Source organism: Agaricus bisporus (assembly GCF_000300575.1).
Source record: "Agaricus bisporus var. bisporus H97 unplaced genomic scaffold AGABI2scaffold_4, whole genome shotgun sequence".
Classification (NCBI taxonomy): Eukaryota; Fungi; Basidiomycota; class Agaricomycetes; order Agaricales; family Agaricaceae; genus Agaricus; species Agaricus bisporus.
The window spans coordinates 1,859,422-1,880,144 of record NW_006267367.1 but is presented as its reverse complement, the minus strand read 5'-3'; the positions used below and the strand labels follow the sequence as shown (position 1 = coordinate 1,880,144).

Below are 20,723 nucleotides of genomic sequence, written 5' to 3'. Positions count from 1 at the left end.
GTGACCGCAAGAAGCAAACATGGAAGGAGTTTGGCTCGTTCAAATAGGCGACTAAAGAGTCATCAGGATTTATGCCATTAAATTTGACACAAGCCTCGCACTTGGCGTTCAATCGTACTCAATGCCCGACATTTAATTACTGTGACGCTCACCTCCCCTTTGTCCACACCTCACACACTGAAATTCCTGCTCCTTTCTTCCTCTTCTCTTCTAAGATTTCGTGATCTTGATTCTTGAGTCAGACCTACAACAAAAATAGATGCAGCGTCTCGCTCACTGAGGTCACGGCTTGCACATGAGGACTCCAGTTTATGATGAATGTCTCCGCGGACTCCGAGTCTAGCCCGAGAACTTGTAAGAACATTTTCTGATCCTCCAAGGACGATATCAAGTAACGGATCAGCATCAAAACTCACCAAGTCGCAAAGAACCTTCCGAATGCACTCTGTCCAAGAACAGCCTTCCGCTATTCGGAGAATTCTCTTCAAATGCACTAGATGTTGTGGGGGGAAGGGGTAGGACGCTCAGAGTCGTCCCAGCTGGTTTCTTGGCCTACACAAAGGCGAGAGTACGGGTTTGAACATTAACGAGGGGAACGTGATTAACAAACCGTTAATGCTGCGTCGTCGAGAAGCCTTCTTAGGGCTGGCTGGAGCTGTGCTTATCAAGGCCGCTAAGGGAGACTCGCCCGTCATATGATAAGGTTGTAACCTTGTCATTTGGCGCCATTGTTTGGGAAAGGCTGATATGAAGATACAATCGGTTGATTGTAAGGTATAACAGGGGGTAAGCGGCCAGTCAACCAAACAAGCAAGCCAATTGATATTAATACTGCACCTCGATCTTCGCTTGCGTGGAATTGCGGCACTGGTCAAGATACAGATTGGATTGGATACATCTGCTGGATTTCCGGGCATACCTCCAGGCAAAAAACAGTTTGTTCTCGGAGCGGCTCGGTGACACCTCAATTGACTTGAGTTCATAACTGGCGCTTCGAGCACAGGGATAGGCTTTCTGAGAAAGAAGAGAGTCAAAAGTCCTCAGGTTGTGGTATGAGTCGGACGTTGTGGAAGAATCGGAAATGAACTCTTGAGACCAAGGAATTCGGTGACGTATCATGACGAAGTGGAGACGCCGCTGTCCAAAAGTAATCTCGAATAGTTGACTTCCCATTCAGCCTTGCGACATCATAAACTGCGATTAGCATTAAAAGATAAATAAAAACACTAAAAATACAAGCCAAAACACGTAAAGTATACATGCTCCTATCTCGCTCTCTTGCTGCGCGAAGGACAGAGCGCAAGCACAAAGGCTCACATGAGAGGTCCCCCTTCTGTCAAACAGCGAGTTTGTCAAGTGAGTGGGGTAGGGGGCGGGGACGTACACACATGTCAAACAACTCACGAGAATAAAAGCCAGTCAAGAATGAAAGAGTATAGTATGTACTAATCGTCATATTGCATCAACTGAACACGAAAATCAATCAGTCATGTCAAGTATTTTCCTGAAGAAAGAAAAAAAAGTAAAACTTACATCCAACGTCAAAGTTCTTGAACTATTCACATCCTGATCCCGATAAATCCCAACCAACGACTGTCCCTTCTCATACAACGACCCCTTCAAACTAATCACAATAAACTGGAAATCCTTCGAAGCACGACTTCTTATGTAATTCGCCACCTTTGCAACATTGGTGTTATCCAGCGCAGCATCTACTTCATCTAAAACGAAGAATGGCGCTGGTTGATAGTTGTGGATGGCGAAAAGTAAGGCAAGAGCAGCGACGGTTTTTTCGCCACCTGATAATTGTTCCATGTCTCGGAAGCGTTTCATTGGCGGCATAGCATGGTATTTGATACCTCCAAGGTATGGCTCCTGGTACACGGTTAGCGATCTAAAACTGAAGACTTAAAATACGCCTCGAAAAGACTTACTTCACTATCTTCTAAACTGAGATATGCTACACCCCCCATAGGCGCTGCCTTGCCCTTGGTGAGATCTTTGTACACCTGGTCGATCCTATCGGAAATATGATTATACGCCTTGTTGAAAAGCTCGCAGCTAAAACCATCGTATTAACGCGGAACCATCACTCGACGAAAATGACTGTTAGCTCACCGCTTCGCTTTGATCTCATTGTAATAATCTCTAGCAGTCTTCGACTCTTTTCTTGCCTTGTCTGCTTCTTTCTCCGTCATCGCTAGCTTGGCTTCAACATCATCCAACCTACACGGAGAAACGGAAGGAAATGTCATTAAGAGCTGGGATCCCCAAAACTTCAACGAAAAAGAGAAACAAGCGAACCTTTCGACAGCTTTCATATTCGGCGCCATCCTCTCAATATCATTATTCGCGCTCGTAATCTCCTTATCAAATTGTGCAATCATCTCTGCAGGATCTTGCATCCTATCATCCTCATCAATCAATTCAAAGTTGACTTCAATACCGTAGTCCGCGACTGCTTTCGGTTTTTGCGTGCCGTCTTCATCATCATCAATATCCATAGTAACTTCTTCTCTTAAGTTCTAGTGAAGGGGAAAGAGACGAAAATATGTAGTTAGCCGATGTAAAAATTAACAAGGAAAATAGATATACCTCTTCCATCGGCACGTTCTTTAGATGGCCAGATAACAAGGGTAACCTGATCTCTTCCAGTCGACATTTCCTATAAATTGACGACCTCTCCAGAGCCAATTTCTCAATTTCATCATTCTACACCACAACGACAACAGTCAGACACAATTCATCGAAAAATTTAGCACTCTAGCAGGAAAAGGAAAACTCACACAAGAACTGATTTCCTTCAAAGCCAAATCAAGCACTTTCGCACTCTTCGCACCAACCTTCTTCACTTGATCCACCACTTTCGTCCTTTCGTCCAACGTCCCTTGCAACACTTCCAATTCTTCCTTCAACTCCCCAATTGCTGTTTCGCTTTCTCCTAATTCTTGCTCGAGTCTTTCTTTCTGCGTGTTGAGATTTGCAAGATTGGCGCGTTCGGATTGGATAGTTTGATCAAGTCGTTGGATACGTTCACGAGCGGTTGTGAGGCCTTCTGATTCAAACGCAAGCCTTTACACAGAGAGGTAAAAAAGAAAGGTTAGTAAGATTGGTACCGAAAACGTGCTGGGAAAAGAACAAACTGGTGCGTGAGACGAGCAATTTGAGTATCAAATCTCAACCTCGCTTGACTCTCCTCCTGAGCAACTTTAAGCTGCCTCTCTTCGTACTCTCGAATATTCTCTACACCAATCTTTTCACAAAACGCGTTGAAGATATCATCTTCAGCCTCGTGTACAACCGCTGCAAATTCTTCGATGCGAGATCGAAGTGCTGAATATGTCGCTTGTACCTATATCAAACGTATGTATTGAGTCCAGAAAAGCAAGCGATTGGTTGGAGATTGGCTTTTTCACCTTTTTCAATTCGGGGGCATTGGATTTAAGGTCACGTTCGAGGTGTCGTAACTCTTCTTTAATGCCAGTGATCCGTAATTTGCAAGCAGCCTGAGATCATCATCAATGAGTGACACGCGGGTAAATACAATGTAATAAAATCATACCAAATCGTCGCGTTGGACAGTCAACATTGACTCCAATCTTGAAACTTCCGCCAACAAATTTTCATCCGTCTTCGTACGAGGCTTTTGCTTATTCAATTCTTTCAACTGACTGAGCAAAATTTCGCGATTACGAATGAGACCTAAAAAGCAAGACTCATTAGATTGAAATGCCATGGTCAATGAATATAATTTTTGACCTTGCACGTCCTTCTCGTCCCACTTCTTATTTGAATTGTGCGAACTTCTTCCACCTGTGATCAATCCACTCTTATGTATCACTGTTCCTTCCAACGTCACAGCTACATTCCACAAAACCTCAGCTCCTCAAAAGGAAGGCAGAAGAAACACAACACACCTTTGACTTCTTGACCCTTTTCATAACATACATATCTAGCAACTTCCATCGAATCACAGACCAGAGCATTCCCACAAGCATGATGTACAGCTCTTTGAATTACCGGTTCATATTGTACCACATCAACAGCCAATCTTGTACCTTTCGCAAAAGCTCGGAATTTGTCATTGGTTGGTTTGACTTGAATGGTGTCTAATGGGATGAATGTGGCTTGACCTGCACGTTGGTTACGCATATACTAAAAAAAAACGATTTTAGAAAGCTTTTAAGTGTAGTTGGTGCGGTTAGAGTTACCTCAATGCAGTCGATGGCAGTCTTTTCTTCGTCTACGACAATAGCATCAATATTTCGACCCAGTACGACCGAAATGGCAGTCTCGTATTTCTTTGCGGTAGGTTTACACAAATCAACCATTCTTCCTCTCACCCCTGTTCCCAAATACCGTATTTTGAGTTTCAAAGGTGTGGTGGAGAGTGCTAATCTTACCTGGGAACAAATCTTGCAAATTCGCCAATGTCTCTCTCAACTTCATTTCTCTCTCATTTTGGTTCCTATCTACACCGGCTTGAAGCAATTGCTGATAAACAGCTTGAAGTTTCTCATCTGCTTCTGCCTCAAGTTTGCTTTAAAATTGGTGGTATCAGAGATAAACGCGTACTACATCTGCAAGATAAATGACATACGCAATTCTCGTACGTTCTGACTGTTGTTTATCCAATTCCGATTTAGTTTGAGTCAACTCAGCTTGAAGGGATGATATTTTTGCCTCCAACTATATGCCAAAATTGATGAGATCAATAAAGCATGAGACGTAGACGGGGAACAGCATACCTCTGCTCTCTTTCCTGATTGGGCATTCAAATCTTCATTACGGGTGACATTCTTCTCCTCGAGATTTTGTCGTCTTTCAGTCAGTTGTGCAAGGGTACGGCCTGTGGTCTTTTCATCCCTCGTCAGAGTTTCGAGCTGTTGCCGTTCGTCGACAGCGAGAATATTCGCTTGTGCTTTGCTTTTTGACATAAATTCATAGGCTTGAGCATATAGTCAAGTATACTTACAGCTGACGATACTCTTCTAAACTCTCTTCAGTCAGAGCGACGTTTTGTTGGGATGCGCGACGTTGTTCCTCTATAGGCATAGATTTGTGAGCGAGGGAAGGATGTGGGTCGATAGGGGGTTATCATACCCTGTGCCGCATCAGCAGCCCTCTTCACAGACACCAGTTCCTTCTCATAATTTTCTACCTTCTGAGCCAGATTCTCTTCAGTTTTGGCTGACTCCTCTTTTGCCTTGAGCGCATTGTTGATTTTACGCGTCCCATGAGTGATTTGAGCTTCTAGTGCTACGAGGTCGGGTTTCTGATTTCGTTAATTGAGCAGGGAGTTAGGTGGAACATCGCGTATGAAACTCGCCTTGACGTCGAGTGATTTGTCCGCCTTTTTGATAGCCTTTTCTTTTTGCATCACTGCTCCTCTGGCTTTAGCCTGTTCTGCACGCGCTTCCTCGAGTTCTTGGTCATGAGCGCGTTGTTCAGCACGAAGGCCCTTCAGTTCCTTATTTTTCTTGACAATTGTTTCCGAGCTGCTGGTAATCGCCTCTTCGATGTTGAATAATTTGAACAATATGCGTTGTAGTATTAAATGGTCCTTTGGAATAGTGAGATCAATATCGCAACAGTATTCTAACGCATACCTTTTTCTCCACAAGAGCCTCAAATCTCTCCGCCTCCCCCTTCTGTTCCTTATACTGCTTAATTTCTCCTGCAATTCCTCTCCGTTTATTGAAATTAAACGTCGCATTCTCCGTAGCTCTATCCTGAGACTCCTTGGCTTTCTCATATTCACCCGCCAATTCAAGCGAGCCACTGATTTGTTCTATAAGACGTGAGAGTTCACGAGGAGATTGTGATGCGACGGCTTCGACGTCGCCTTGAAACACGAGAAAGTTTTTGGCTTTGACGAGGATGTTGTGCGACACAAGAGCGGCATTGTAAGCAGAGTAGGTGACGACCTTGTCGTTGAGCTTATATTCCGAGGCGCCTGTCGTAGAAATCCTAGAAAGAACGCGACAAACGTGAATTCAGTGGAGAACCATGGAGGACCACAACACACGTTCGCTGAAATTTCCATTCTTTTTCGGTCGAATCTATAAAGACAGCGAGGACCCAAGCCTTCTTGGCCGTCCCCTCCCCGTCCTGCTCGTCTTGTTCTTCATCCTCGTCTTGCACCATAGACCCATCCTCATTGATCTTGGCGAGTCTTCGTCCGCGATACACGAGGTCTTTGAGTTGCGAACTTCGCAACTGAGCACTCTTCACGCCCAAGACAAACGAAATGGCGTCCATGAGGTTTGATTTTCCCGCACCATTTGGACCAATAACCGATGTAAAGTGCTTGAACGGCCCAATTGTTTGGTGTCCTCTGAAATTGAAGAGAATTCAGGTATGACTTTGTAGTCAAAATATATCTGTATGCACCTGTAGGACTTGAAGTCGCATACTTCAATGCGCACCAAAGGCATTGTTTTGTTGTTCGCTGATCAGCCAGGTCGCGTCCATTCAAACCGCGAGATTCGCTGAGTCAGCAACTTCGACGCTCAACATCATCATCATCATCACTCAAAGTACTGTACAACCTGAAGGTGGCTAATGCACAAAATATCATGAATACAAATTTCTAAAATCAAGGTATACGAATATCGCTATGTTTTGGTAGAGTGTCGTCGTCATATTGCGACTTGGGGACCGTGACTTCTGAAACATCATCCATCCTCAAGGCCGTCTCTGTCTGAATGGCCACCGTAATGGGTGGGAGATGAGAGGGCTTCCGATAGTATGATTGGCTGTTCCGTTGCAGCGCCCTCTCCATCACCAAATTATCACTCTGATTGCTACCTATGGATCTATCAGGCCCTCCATTACCGGTGCCTCGACGGTTGTTCAACATGGTGATGAAAGAGTTACTATATCTATGAGGAATGTAAGATTTCAGTTTTTCGATTGGTAAATCTACTTACAGCTTTCCTAAAACATAGCCCCTATCGGAAAACATTCAGTATCATTTAAGAATATTGATTTCGGCCGACTTACGGACAAAGAAAATAGCTTGTTTTCTGGAGGAAAAAAATGAATACCGGTCGTCATAAGTATAGCATCACGCTAACGTACCGGAGGTGCAATAGGCGTAATAACAGTCGTGAGTAGGACGGCCATCGCAACCAAAGCTTGGCTTCAATCAATTATCAAGCCAGAAGGAAAATCATCATTGTAAGCGTACCACTGGCAGCATTTGTCTCAATCACCAACCTGATCAACTTTGTCATTACAGTTGATCTCTTTTTCCTTGATTCAAAAGGTCTGGATGAAAGTAACTGCTCATGTATGAGTCTAATGTTTTCGATGAATGATTATTGTGGGCATCTCGCACCAGATATGTCATTATGGAAGCGATTAAAGTATCCGCCACAGCACTACCAGCGGTCCAAAGCTACGCCATGCCCCGTCAACTAGGTTCTACCTCAAGCGGATCATGTTGACTCACAATCAGCAAGACGTTGAACTTCGGGTCCCACTCTTCAATGGTACCCAATCTCTGGTTCTGATAAACGTCAGGGCGGAGCCGATGAAAGAATGAATATGATGACAGACAACAATGCCAATGCCAAGCCCTCCAGCTGTCTGTGCAAGAGCAGCCTGTTGAAAGAACAGATCAAAATCCAAGCCAGCGCGATATGGAAGCGAGGTACGTACAATGCCAATAATCATCGTGGGGATCTTCCAACGACTCAAGTAGTATATCCTCCAACAGTACACCCCTTGAGAGATGAGTGCAATTATTGAGCATAAAATGGGCGAATCAAAATTGGCCAGAAAATATTCCCCGAGCTTCTTAATGCTCCCATAACCATAAACGAACCAGTGAAATCCATCCGCGACCGTCATGACTGTCTGTGCCGTCTCCAAAAAGAATATTAAATGGACTACAATGGAATGGACATTCGTCAGATCTGCAAGAATGGGTAACTCAGAACAACGTCCTCACCGAGATTCCGAAGCCATCTCATATCATTACGAAAAGCGCTTTGGTAGTTATCTTCGCCTTGTCAACCAACCGCTACGTTGCAAAATCGGTAAACTCACAGTATTGCAGGGTCAGAATTCCAAATAAATAGCTATTGAGAGTTATGCCAAAGAACTAGTGAAATAAGTATTCGTCGAAAAGATTGGAGTAGGATGGACGTACGGGTGGTCCAGTACTGGTAGGAGTTGCATAGTCTTCAGTCACGGAACTTTTTTAAGCGCTGAATGAAAGAGCAACTTACAGATCGTCAATATTTGGAGGGAGAGCTTCCGCCATCGAATCAAGTTGTAACCCAGATACTCAGAACCCTTTCACTTTTAAACCTAGTCAATACGCCTTGTCACAACAGCCTCATCATAACCACTTCGACGTGAGAATAGACCATCTATCACCCAGTTCTGGTATCGACAGCCCAAGGTGTGGATTAGAGAAAAAGAATCCGCTTTTGGTTTGAATACGTTAACTTTGATTCCATAACATGGGACGAAATGTATATATATGTAGCAAGTATAGAGGTACAGACTCTCACGTCCATTACCTTGTCAGCAGAGAACCTTAATTAACCCAGTGTTATGGAACATCATCTGATGAAGTGCCACCGATTATAAGCTAGGTGTCATGGAGCCCTCCTCGGTATCGTTTTACATAGGAAAACCATGACTTTCGTCGAGATCCTTGCATTTGAATACCTCGATAATCGTTATGTTGTTCCGTACCCCCCTTCCGGTGCCTGGAAGCTGTATAAGCGCGGGGGCTGTTAAGAATCGTAACTTCGGTTCCACGCCCATAACATGTTTGCACTCTGAAATAGATTTGCCTTGCCATCTGTCATTGACTCAGCGAGCCTCAGATGGTGAAACTGACGCTCAGACACCGGATGATGGCCATGTGGCGGAGACACCAGTGGACTCATGGCACGAATCACCGAGTCTGAGATATTAGGAGCTTTTGTTGGATGAGGCTGTCGCTATACCTAGAGTGGTCAGAAACAAACATCGACTCATGGTCAGATACAGACATTACCATCTAGAGCGTTTGCCACTATAAGCGAGACATCTTAAACCAAGATGGGTATGCGAGGATGAGAATAGTGAATGAGATATTGATGGAGCGAGGAAATAGCTTCCTTTTCGTTATCATCCAAGTCAACCATCTCTCTTGTTAATTGTTGATTCTTGCCATGCGGGTGGAGCGATGCTTGTGGAATAACAGTAGCCAAGAATACACCAATGGCAACGACGTTTTGCAGCAAACCACCTACGATCAGTTCCCACAAGAATGCCATTCGTTAGTTACGTTCTTGTCAATGAGACGAACAATCCTTGTAACGACGTTGGTGTCTCCTGGTGTTCCAGCTCCTCGAACCTGTCAAGCAGTCAGAAAATCATATCAAAAACAAAATGTAACTCACCAACCATATTTTAAGCATGTCACTGTACCTGTGATGAACGTACGATGAATGAAGTTTGCATCTGCGTCCCATAATTAGCATTGTTTCAAACATGTGACTATACGTGACAGTTAGAGCACCGAATGCTTTGACTGCTACGCCGCGATTGGTCCGATTGCTTGATGCTGGATTTGCACAGGTGTGATAGCCCGTGATAAGATGTGTTTCACAGAACTTACCACAACTCCGGTACTCACGCCACCCACAGCTTGAATGGCAGGGCACTAATCCCATCAGGATATGATATTTATTTTTCACCAGCAGTCACCGGCACCTCGAAGTTGCTCAAATGGTTAAGTTACCAAGCGCATATCCCTTGCGCGACCCAAGCAATGACAGAACCCATAATTAGAGAGTTGTGTTGGCCAGGGGGAACTGGAGTATACCAGTTGATTTACGTTATCTAACGCATAGACGAATGAGTGAAAGGCGGTGGCAACGGTGACTATTGTCTGCCTCAGTTTCACTAAGAGATAAAAATGCACTGACGACTCAGCAATGGCCCTTTCAGCGGTTACGTGGAAACGAAAATATCTCTAACAAATTATGGGAGATTGAGCGGATTATAACGAGGCAGTACAAAAGCATCGCTCGCAGAACTGTATGACAACTGTGTCAAATGAAAATGAGTTGGGAAAGGTGCCCAAGTGCTGGATCCTGGACTCAAGGGTTCGCAGAATGATTTAGATACGGAATGCACGACGTACTGGTGGACTGGCTCTATGACTATCGAATTTCTTCAGAAGAGGTCTCGAACTTACATTAACCCAGGGATGAATGGTAATCCTTCTTCAGAACATCAGAATACCTGTGACTGGCGTTAAAAGAGGAGAAAAGGCGAGAGGCAAGATGGTCGTACTAACAATGAATCGAATCTCACAGTTATAAGCATTGGCTATGAGAAGTGCACACTATGAGCGCTCATGGGTTTTATTTTTAGACACACATAGACTTCGACGTTACCTCTAGACACCATTTGGATATGCAGGTTATTTCATACAGCCATTAGCAGACATCCGATACGAAATAAGCCCCGTAATCGGAAATGCCGTGGTCGCCAGCCGGTAATGACAGATCTGTCGTTCATATCGCAGTCAGTAAGTTTATATGACACGGCGAGGGCAGCTGCTATTAATGACACACTACCTGATGTTAACAATGTGGTAACAAGTTGTTATACGACTCAGTGCCCATGTCTGACCAAATTCGCGGCACCACAAGTCATTAAACTCATCAAAGGCACCGAGCAGAGGATAGGTATGAAAGAGACCGGGGTACACCGCCCGGTGGCATTTATGAGCCCTATCTGATTGATTGTCTGGACTTTGGAGAAATTAGAAATGACCGATACATTTCAGGGGACGATAAGGCGTTGATATGCGAACGATCTTTATCACTGTTTTAGGCGAGCTCATGAACTATTGAAATGTCCCTCACTCTCTGATTAGCTGAGCCACCTGTGTCGATACGCGTAATTCTAGTATTTGATAGGAGTCCGGTGTTGCACATATGGACAATATAATTGATGATAATGCCGAAAGTAATGAGCGTGGATAGATACAGAAATCGATATGAAGATAATCGCGTTATACATCCATCCATCGGCACAGACAAACCACATACTCAGAGGAGAGGTGCTTCGGGAGTGGCCATGTCTGACAACGAGTAATTGCTTCCAAAGATTTGCCTGAGCACCAAATCCATTCGTTCTCGATCTTCGCTGGCCTTTCTCATCTCTTCAGAAATTCGTGCCTCCCTCTCTGCGAAGATGCTTTCAAAAGCACTGAGGCTATTGACTGCCGTTTCGAACGCACGTTTCCACCCCACTTCACTACCATCGGAAGATTCTCCAGGAGCTGGTGATGATTCCAGAATTTTCTCGGCAAGTGATGCTTGGGGGTGTGATCGGGTTTTGCGACGGTGGGTAGCCATACGTTTAAACCCAACCTTCAAAGGAGTCATGTCGGGTGCGTTTGGTTGTCCCGCTTGTCTCCTGATACAGCGAGAACGGACGGTGTGGAGCTTGGTGGAATGCGACGGGGCTGCCAGAAGCACCATAGTTGCATCTGTTTGTCTATCCAGAGCCTCGAACTGCAAGTTCAGCCAGAATTAGTTATGTCCTGTCAACTATAAAGTCTATAATGCGAGGCTTACAGCTTCTACAAGTCGTTCCCAACCATTTTCCCATCGTTTACGTCTCTTCGAGATATTCTTGACGTAGGATGGATGATATTCCAATTCTAAAAGATCATCTTCATCGGATTCTTCATCTTCGTCTACCCATTCGCTGTCCCCGTCATCATGGACCCAGCCATTCCCGTTAGGGGTATGTGTCTCGTAACGATCTTCCCCCGCGGTCTCTTCGCCCGATGTGGAGGGCTCTGGGCTAGTATCGCGTGGCTGCGTACTTTGAACACGGGGGGGAACAGCTTTAATCTCAGTACTAAGCCTGCTGGCAAGCTGTTTCTTTTTGCTACGGAAAACAGCAGATGGCGGGCGATCATGTCGTTCTACGCGCTCCAAAGCGGGACTGGATTGCATACTACGCAGATCAATGGCACGCCCAAGAGTCCTTCGAGCATGCAGGTGAGCCCAAGGCGCAAAGTTACCCTGGAATGGCGTAGTTGAAGGCGAGAAGGTAGAATCCGACATAGCCATATGGGTATTTTGAGCGAACTTTTGCCATTGACCCGCCATTTGTTCCCGCACCACGTTGAGATCAAAGTTGGGATCATGAGGATCGTATACCTGTGGATGAGTGTTCCGGGATACATTGACGTTCCGACGAACATGTTCAAATGGAGCTGGGTAAGGTGAGCCGGCATGGGGAATCGGGCTAGGTGCAACATAGTTTCTTGCATTGCGCTGATACATATGTGCAAAGGAAGCCGGAGAAGGGGCCGTAGTCTGGCTATGAGGTGTTGGTGGAATAGGTGCGTCTGGTCGGGGCCTTTCAGTATAATGGGCTTCGGGAAAATAATATGAGGAAGGGTCCCCATACGCATAATATTCGTCAGGAGGATATTGCCCTCCATGATAAAGTCCAGAGTAAGGACTAGATTCGTCGGCGTAATATTGTGCTTGTTGATACTGATGGTTTGGATCTACACTTAGCTTCCGCTGAATCGGGTGTTGACCACCCCGATAAGAGTTTTGAGAAGCCTGAGTGACGTTCGGGGTCGATTGATGGATCGTTTCCTCGATACCTCGAAGGCCGAGCTGTTCCATAGGGCCTGTGCGCCCCGAGATCCTTGCGGCAATCCGCGCATTGAGAGATGCTGTGCGCACATGTTTGTCAGGGAGACCGACGCTGGGAGACCGCGGCGTTGTTGCTCCATCGTCATCTTCCTCATTGGTGTAACGATCTTGGCGAGCGAGGACAGAATGGGGCTTTTCAAAATGTTGTTTGTTCCCTTCTGGCAGGACGTCAGACGAGGAAATGGGAGAAGAAGTACGATGGGATGAAATCCCCAACTGTTCAACGCCATGGTATGGATCATCTTTGCCAACACGAGGATCGTCCTCTTCGTGCACAGGCAAGGAACGTACCACCGTTGGACGGCTTTGCAGTGGAGGAGTCTGATTCGGCAATCCATATTGGCCGCGCGGCTCATTATTCACGCTCGCTACAGTAACGGGACGCCTGCGTGTTTGGACCGGAGGAGAGTCACGTGTCATGTATGCTGTATAGGTTTCTCCGGATGATCCACCATCTAGCGGGGACGAGCGTGCCGATGAGCTGGACGTCAGGCGCTCCGACAAAGAAACTTGCGACTGCGCAAAGGAAGAAGGGGAATGAGGTTGCCGTACCGTCGGGCTCTCTCTCGTGGGGAGCGCATCTCGACGTCGCGGGTCCAAGCTTGGGCTTGTTCGTTCAGCAGTTCGGATCCTGTCCTGTCCTAGGTCGGGGGGTGTGGCAGAGTCATTACGGGGGTAGTTAGCAAACGCAGGAGATCCAGTTTGCGTTTGTGCCTGTTCTTGGTCGGCCCTTTCAATCGCATCCAATAGCTCCGGAGTGATGTGAAAGTCATGATCTGAATTTTGATACCTCGTCAGTTTAGCGACCTGTGCACGAGAATACTGCGCTCCATGATTAGCGTGATTTGGTAGGATCTGTGAAAGTGAGGGGTTGACTCCGACTTCATTCGGAGAAGTAGATGCTTGCGGTGGTGTTGGAAGATGTCGTGAAAGGGGGTTATTTGTCGGTGGCGATGTTCGTGAGTGCGAAGATCCAGTCGGACTCGCATGAGGAGGTATTTGTTGCGCCAAGGCTTGCGAAGCATACATATGTGGGACGGCAGGTGCTGCTAAGGGTCGAGATCTTTCCCGTAACGCAGGGGATGGTGAGGATTCACGAGGGTGGATGGTCTGACCAACGGTTCCTGAGAAAAAAAAGGAGAAGCACAGTAAGCAGCCGGAATAAGATCATACGCATGAGCCATATCGTTGGACAGATGCCGCACGATCGACCCAGCAAGGGCGTAATTAAGTAAAAGATCGTTACCTTGATTTGAGAGATGCCCCGGTGCTACTCGAAGACTTCGAGTACGTTGTGGTCCGTGGCTTGCCATGGATGTGTAGTGCAGATAAGAGGCCGTCCTATACGGCTATAGCTTTGCCTGAACGCGAAAGATGGCGGAGAGGAGACGAGTGCGGCGGTGGGTGAGGAGAAAACTTATACGCAGAATGTGTTTCCAACGTGTGCGACGTTCGGTAGAGGACGGTGGGTATGCAATGAGGTGCGAAGCCTCGTTTGGAAGGTTGCCTCGAGGCAGAACAGGACTGGCGCCGGACCGGTGTTATGGTTCAGTGATGGTAGGGATATTTTGCCTGGCTCCTCATTAAATATCGCGTCCTTGTTCTGCGTCGAGAAGCAACAGACGACTGTAGGGTTGCCCTCGCCATATTGTACAACATAGAGAACAATACCGTTCCTAATTTCGCACCATCCGGTCTGTCACTAACCAAAGCACGAAAATGGAAAGAACAAACATACGCAAAACAAAAGTGATTTGTAGTTTCCGGTCTGGGGGATGCCGCTTCGCTTCAGTCGAACATCATCATTTCTGACAAGTATGCTTCCCTGCTTAAACACAATATGATGCACGATGTTTCAACCCGGCAAATTAGACAGCATGCAAAAATAACCCACCTCCAACTTGGCCAATGTCCGGATACATCGACAGCTCCTTCGTGTGGAAGCGCTGAATACAAGAGATCTGCACTTGCAGAGCTAGAAGATGGAGTCTGGACAACAAGCTCCAGTCACACAATAAATAGCCTGGCAAGTGACAAAACGACCCGTACCAACTTCTCAGGGCAGCTTTAGTAAACTCTCAGGCTCTCCCACCGTTTTCTTGCGCCCCATACCAGCCCATATCCTGATCATTCTTTGATACTTAAGTTTACGAGTTCACGTGAAGCGAGGAAAATACCCACCCAGATCCCCGCCCACCTGAACCCGAGGGAGCTCAGAGATCTTGCCCCACATCGGTTTGTTGCGCCGGCAGAAAGTCACTAGCGGTAATTGTTCATTTCCGTCATTTTGCTGATAAGAATCTAGAAGTCGACAGGAAACCGGTGACAAAATTCCATGGCGATGGCATGAAGAAACAAGGATGACGTAAATGATTTCATATCTGAATCCTATTGTCAATCCTTCCTGCTAACTCTCAGTACTTACGGAAGAGTGGGGAATCGACAATGTCAAAACATTCTTCTCTCTCTATCTGCACTAGCAACCGTCGACTAGTAATAAGGTGGTATACTAAAGGCAATATAATTATATTCCGCATCCACTTTGATTAAATATCAATTGAATAGCATCTGGCGCTACTGCTTCTTTTGAAGCGAGGGCTGGCCAGAAAAATGACGAGAATTTGTCTGTTATCGTCCGGTAAACTGTTCAAGCGGTGGTGATAATTATGTTCCATATATAAAGATCGAACGATGTATCAGCGTGAAGATATGCAAATTTTTTCACATTTTTTGTCTCGGGTCCGTCAAGTGTTAGAGTTAGTGACTGAAAACACTGAGACCCCTCCCTTTCAATTTATTTGACGTATCAGCACGGATGGCCACGAGAAATCAGGGCTCGGCGATGCAAAACATTGTGATGGAAAACAAGCCATAAGAATTGAATAGTAAGTTTACGAAACTGATAAAGGTCAACCTTCTAACGGTCCGGCTGCCAGTGACCTTTTTAATAAAACTGTTTCAAGGAGGGTACCTCGTGTCGGGCAAGGGCGCAACGGCAGACCTCCGCAGGAGTGACGTCAAAAGTGGCAGCTGCTTGGATATATGCGCAATGCAAAGCGTGTTACTGGACTTGTTTAGCAATTATCGCATCAAGAATGAGTACTTCAATGAAAGGACATTCCAGGCAAGTTCTTTACCACATTTCCTATCGGCGGCTTGCATGACTCTGCCCCGACACATTGTGACAAAGCGAAGATGATTACGATAATTGCTACATACGATTAGACTGGCAGAATAAGACATAAAACTGGGGGATCTCTACATTTGAATCTCGAAGCCTATTCATCTTTATAATTCATCATCTAAGCGGTTCTCTTTCGGGCTAGCACGCAAGGTACGCAACCAGTCTTTGATAGCTTGATTGACCTCTTCCGGGTTCTCGAGATGAAGCCAATGGGCAGCCTCGACGATCTATAGCCTTGTCAAAAATGTGAATGAGATAGAGTCGAATAACTGACCTTGAGAGTCAGGCTAGGGAGAAACTCCTCGCTTTTTAAGAGCTTCATCACATGCTGCCAATCAGCAACAGGATCCTGTAATAGAAAATGATTTATGATATAGATACAAAAGTCGACCATAACTCACTGCTGTTGGTAGTATCGAGAGAACAGGTTGGGGAATGGTATGGTTTCCTTGCCCGTAACTGAAGGTGTAGGAAATCTGCCTGCTCTATTTTTGAACGATTAATATGAAAGATAAGAGAAATGTGACTCATGAGGAACCTACCTCCTCCGTGTAGAATCCAAAAGCTGGCCTTTTTTAAGGTCGTCCGTTCACATTTCTAGGATATAACGATAACGTACTGTAAAGGAAACCCTGCCTCTCAAAGGCTTCGACCAGATAATCCTCCTCCTGTTTGCTTAGAAACGGGATCGGAGGAATCTAATAAAAGTTTAATCAATATCACAACCGTCGAAATAAAAACACTAACTTCCTCGATATCTTTCCAGGCATCCAAAAATGATTCTTCGCTCTCTAAAAACGCATTCGGTGGAGGACTAGCGATACTTCGCAAAGTTGCTCGAAGTGATCTTCGAATATCACGTTCTAGTTCTTTTGCCGCATTCTCCGTATCTCGGTCAAAGAATGTTTGATACGCGAGTCGTGGGAATGCAGGAACGAGACGTTTGACAGAGAAGTAGGGTCCAATCGAAGGAATGTACTATTGATATCATTCAAGCTTTTGTCGCCCAATGGCGGGATGAAGTAGAGTCACCGGAATAGCAATAGCAACGACTGCGGTAAAGATATCCGGTCGCATACGTGCAGCCTCATAACAAACTTGTGAACCCCAATCATGCCTAGCAATGAGAAATTCATGAGTGCCAAGCAGTTTCCGAATGGAAAAAAGGACCGAACCCCATGCAGATAGCAGATTGCACACCCGCATGTTCAAGAATACAGGTCAGGTCCTGGACAATATCGCCCATCGTATGCGACGATTTGAAGTCTTGCGTGTGAGAAGAATACCCAAATCCACGTAGATCTGGAGCTATCAAGCGATAATTCTCATCCTGATGGAGAAATGTCAATCTTTTTTCCGTGTCACTGAGTGAGGGAACAGACTTTAAGGCCTTCAATCTGCTTTGACCAAGTGCTCCAAACGCTTGGCCATCCATGCACCATGAGGACAGTTTCAGGAACCTTGTCATTTACGTCGACATAACCTGTCAAATCAAGTCAATTGTCATATATTAATCACAGAATTACGACTATATGCACTTAATTCAATCTTGATATCGCGCTGCGGTTCTCGCTGTACCGCGTCGCAATGCACGGTTTTCCTCGTATAGTCGTATGGATTGAAAGATGAAGTACCAGAGATGAGCAAGGAGAGGATCAGCGCCTGTGCGGAGGTATTCAGCAGCATGGTGGGGAGGATCGAAAAGGAGGTTGGGGCGCTCACCGTCTCCTTCTCTACGTGTCATGATCATGATCAAATCGTTGTCTCGTAGCATTTTTAGCTTTGGTCTGGTAGTTGTCAGAGGGGCGCGTCATCACGCGTCACATTTCTGATGGGAAATATTAGCAGAAATCATATTCTATTGTAAGTGGAAAAAAATGTCAAGGGTACAAGCTTGTTAAGTATGATAACGACATAAAGCGAGAATTAGATGTTCGGTACGACATATCCATGCAACCATCATTACATGGATAAGCACTGAAAGACTGTACGCTATTCGAGTAGCTCAAAATGAATACAAGAAAGGAAACATCGTGGCTAATGAGGCAGCTTCACTGATGGTTACACTCTGGCATCTGCGTGTTGTGGGCCGTCCCGCCACCACCTCCGGGAGCTGAATTGACGTTAGGCGCCGAGCTTGAATGAGATCCTCCAGTGTTCGGTACGGCGCCTACAGGGCCCACAGTGTGCATATGACCACCCCCGAAGATATGGAAAACAGTGCCTGGAGGAGGTGGAGGAGGGTTTGAGGTGGAGGCAGACGCAGAGCCGGCGGTGGCGGCATTAATGTGAGTTTGCGACGTTGGGTCAGCAGAGTTAATGTTAACGCCATTTTTCCTCCGTGCATTACGAACTTTCATGAACTTTTTTCGGTGCGTTTTGCAGAAATCGGAAACCAAAGGTATCACTTCTGAAACATGACTTTTGTTGGGTCGATCTGATATACTGCAACGTCCAGGTTGAGCAAAACCAATTGAAACAATCAGAATGATACACAAACCGATTGGTCATCATCGTGACGACGTCCGATGCCTGGAAAAATGGCATAAGCTCGATAATTTTCGCGTAGACTCGGTGCAGTATCTGATTTCCATTCCCGGGCATATTCTGGGCATAAAGCTTCCATGTCTCAAAGCGAGGTTTTAATTGTGGCCTAAATTCCTCCCTGAGGTCTTCAAGGTCCGGATCCGGTTTGATAAGATCGGAATATGCTAAAAACTCTGTTTCATCGATCGAAGAGGATGAGGATCCGACGGGGAAACCCATCATCATCGCTGCAAAGGCCATAGGACCAAATGTTTCCGAGCTTGGAGAGGTTATCGAACGATCAACCCATCTTTCGATCCTGCTGACTCTGGCAGGTCCCGCGGGTAATCGAACAATTTCTGCCAAATCTGCCTTGTTCGGATCCTCTGCAAAATGGGAAAATTCGGAGCGTATAGCCACGTGAATGTGCTTGACGACATCCATCAGTTCTGCTTCAACGAATCTAAGTGCTTGCGGACGATATGAGGAGTTGAGGACGGCGATGGCTCCAAGGAGGGTTGGACAGTCATTTGGACGCAGCTGGGCATAATGAGCATCAAGAAGATTGAGAATCTTTTCAGGATGGTAGAGGTTTGTATGAATGGTGAGAGCTGCTCTGAACGACTCCACACTAGCACCCGCCCCCTCGTTGAGAGCTCTCATTAACTCCTTCACGATGCGAGGTGAAGGTCGGCCAATTGAGTTGATGACAAAAAAGAGATCGGCATCGGGGGCTTCACGGAATATATCCATAAGATACGATTTGACGATTTTTTCAAGTGTAGTCCGTTCCTGGTTCAGATTTTCAGACCAATACTTAGCGTGAAAGGGGCAGCAACATCGGTCCTCCCCATCACTGTCGTAGTAATACTCGTCATCGGTACCGACATCTTCATATTCGCGCAGTGTTTCCTCTTCATCGGAGTGTTCTTCACCTTCGTCTTCATCATAATATTCCTCATCATTGTCGTCATCGGAGGGTGATTCTACTTCGCGTTAAAAGGTGCATAATCCAAAACAGAAACCTCACTTCGTTTACCACCGTACAATACATGCTCTACACCTTGCCAACCCAAGCACTCTTCAATGTCGATCAACATTTTCTGTACGCTATTCTGGGAGCGGCTATCTTCGGCAAGCATACAAAGGAAGAGATCGCGCCAGATCCACAGACAAACGTTGTCGAGATTGCGAGGGCCGGTGAAGGAAAAGTATTTTATAGTCCTCTTCTTCTTGTCTTTGAGAGGGACTGTGAAATAAATGTTGTGGAACAGGCATTTACAGCTGGTAGGTCCGCGATTAGTCATGGCAGGAAGATCGGCAATCGAAAACACGAACTCTCCAACAGCGGGCGACTCCTCGAGCATCGATACACTCTTCAACGCGTAAATGAGGCACTCATGAGCCAGTTCGAAGTTGACTCTGTACTCGTAGACCATAGTCCATATCTGGCTCACCCACCCGGAGATGCTCAGGACAGCTTCTTGCAGAATCTCCTCGCGATTGCTCCTTTCCCGGGTGAAACCGATTTTCTCGTCCTTGACGAGCATCAGAATCAAAGTTTGCATTTCACGTTTCTTCTTTTTCAAATTCACGCCTGGAATACCTTCGTACCGGGAACGCGAGCGTTTAACGGCTTTAATTGCCCTATCGCGCTTCTTGGACGAGGTTGTGTCCAGAAGCGGCGCGAGTTGCTTTTCGACGAGTGCCCGCTGAGCTTCAGGGGGCAGTTTGCGGTATATGTCCATAAACCTGGTATAGAAATGTCAGATGATGTTTGCACAAAGAGTTGAAGTCCCACTGTTTACTGGACGCCATGTGGAGGTTGTGGAATAAGAGGAACCTTCGTTAATTGGGACCCTGGGAACAAATGTATTAAACTAGTCACGTAATGAATAGAATTGTTCTCCAACGCCACCCCGGCCATATCAGCAGTCGTTAGTCAACGCGCTGGCTAAAGGTACTGTGTTTCTCAACCTGTCAAGCCATTGTCGAAGGTGTAGTGGATTTTGATCACTCAGATTGCATTAGGAACAGATCCGTAACGGACTCATAACGCCCATTCAACGCGGAATCCCAAGCGGAACTGGGATCGCGTCTACGTTAAAAGACTCATATTCCTCGGCCTCCTCTATATCTGAGTCAACAGAAATGGATCAGCAAGTCCCTTATTCGTGCTTTCACGAATGAAATTTGCTTACAACGAAACCCACTCCCCAAGGACGAATTTAATTAACCGGAGCCTTGCCGATAACTGGCTTACTTTTAACAGAGTTTGATTTATCAGTGGGGCTCATGCGGGGCGAAGC

General features: G+C 46.0%; 5 protein-coding genes across 5 annotated transcripts; all 5 read right to left on the bottom strand.

Moving 5' to 3' along the window:
* Nucleotides 1–1,186: 1,186 nt before the first annotated feature.
* AGABI2DRAFT_203505 (hypothetical protein) lies at nt 1,187–3,478 on the bottom strand. Its single transcript, XM_006460386.1, has 10 exons — nt 3,417–3,478; nt 3,144–3,352; nt 2,787–3,072; nt 2,596–2,712; nt 2,305–2,525; nt 2,119–2,226; nt 1,935–2,061; nt 1,534–1,875; nt 1,405–1,466; nt 1,187–1,333 (listed from the first exon to the last, which is right to left on the bottom strand). Exons 4-9 carry the CDS (start codon nt 2,602–2,604, stop codon nt 1,446–1,448), a joined length of 828 nt encoding a protein of 275 aa, XP_006460449.1. The 5' UTR covers nt 2,605–2,712; nt 2,787–3,072; nt 3,144–3,352; nt 3,417–3,478; the 3' UTR covers nt 1,187–1,333; nt 1,405–1,445.
* A 3,120-nt stretch (nt 3,479–6,598) lies between these two features.
* On the bottom strand, nt 6,599–8,272 carry AGABI2DRAFT_117394 (hypothetical protein; the record flags this gene model as incomplete). Its single annotated transcript, XM_006460385.1, has 13 exons — nt 6,599–6,884; nt 6,933–6,953; nt 7,006–7,028; nt 7,084–7,139; nt 7,193–7,286; nt 7,343–7,402; nt 7,457–7,513; nt 7,564–7,608; nt 7,666–7,895; nt 7,958–8,008; nt 8,056–8,110; nt 8,159–8,171; nt 8,238–8,272. 13 exons carry the CDS (start codon nt 8,270–8,272, stop codon nt 6,599–6,601), a joined length of 1,026 nt encoding a protein of 341 aa, XP_006460448.1.
* Nucleotides 8,273–11,069: 2,797 nt separating this feature from the next.
* AGABI2DRAFT_117393 (hypothetical protein) lies at nt 11,070–14,017 on the bottom strand (the record flags this gene model as incomplete). The annotated part of the gene is made up of 3 exons (XM_006460384.1): nt 11,070–11,537; nt 11,601–13,828; nt 13,951–14,017. 3 exons carry the CDS (start codon nt 14,015–14,017, stop codon nt 11,070–11,072), a joined length of 2,763 nt encoding a protein of 920 aa, XP_006460447.1.
* A 1,975-nt stretch (nt 14,018–15,992) lies between these two features.
* On the bottom strand, nt 15,993–17,574 carry AGABI2DRAFT_184905 (hypothetical protein; the record flags this gene model as incomplete). The annotated part of the gene is made up of 10 exons (XM_006460383.1): nt 15,993–16,115; nt 16,163–16,237; nt 16,290–16,373; nt 16,431–16,453; nt 16,508–16,586; nt 16,636–16,866; nt 16,921–17,005; nt 17,064–17,218; nt 17,271–17,371; nt 17,427–17,574. 10 exons carry the CDS (start codon nt 17,572–17,574, stop codon nt 15,993–15,995), a joined length of 1,104 nt encoding a protein of 367 aa, XP_006460446.1.
* A 266-nt stretch (nt 17,575–17,840) lies between these two features.
* On the bottom strand, nt 17,841–20,251 carry AGABI2DRAFT_203499 (hypothetical protein). Its single transcript, XM_006460382.1, has 5 exons — nt 20,216–20,251; nt 19,753–20,166; nt 19,445–19,698; nt 18,389–19,400; nt 17,841–18,333 (listed from the first exon to the last, which is right to left on the bottom strand). The coding sequence occupies exons 1-5, from the start codon at nt 20,230–20,232 to the stop codon at nt 17,940–17,942; spliced, it is 2,091 nt and encodes a 696-aa protein (XP_006460445.1). The 5' UTR covers nt 20,233–20,251; the 3' UTR covers nt 17,841–17,939.
* Between the last annotated feature and the right edge of the window lie 472 nt (nt 20,252–20,723).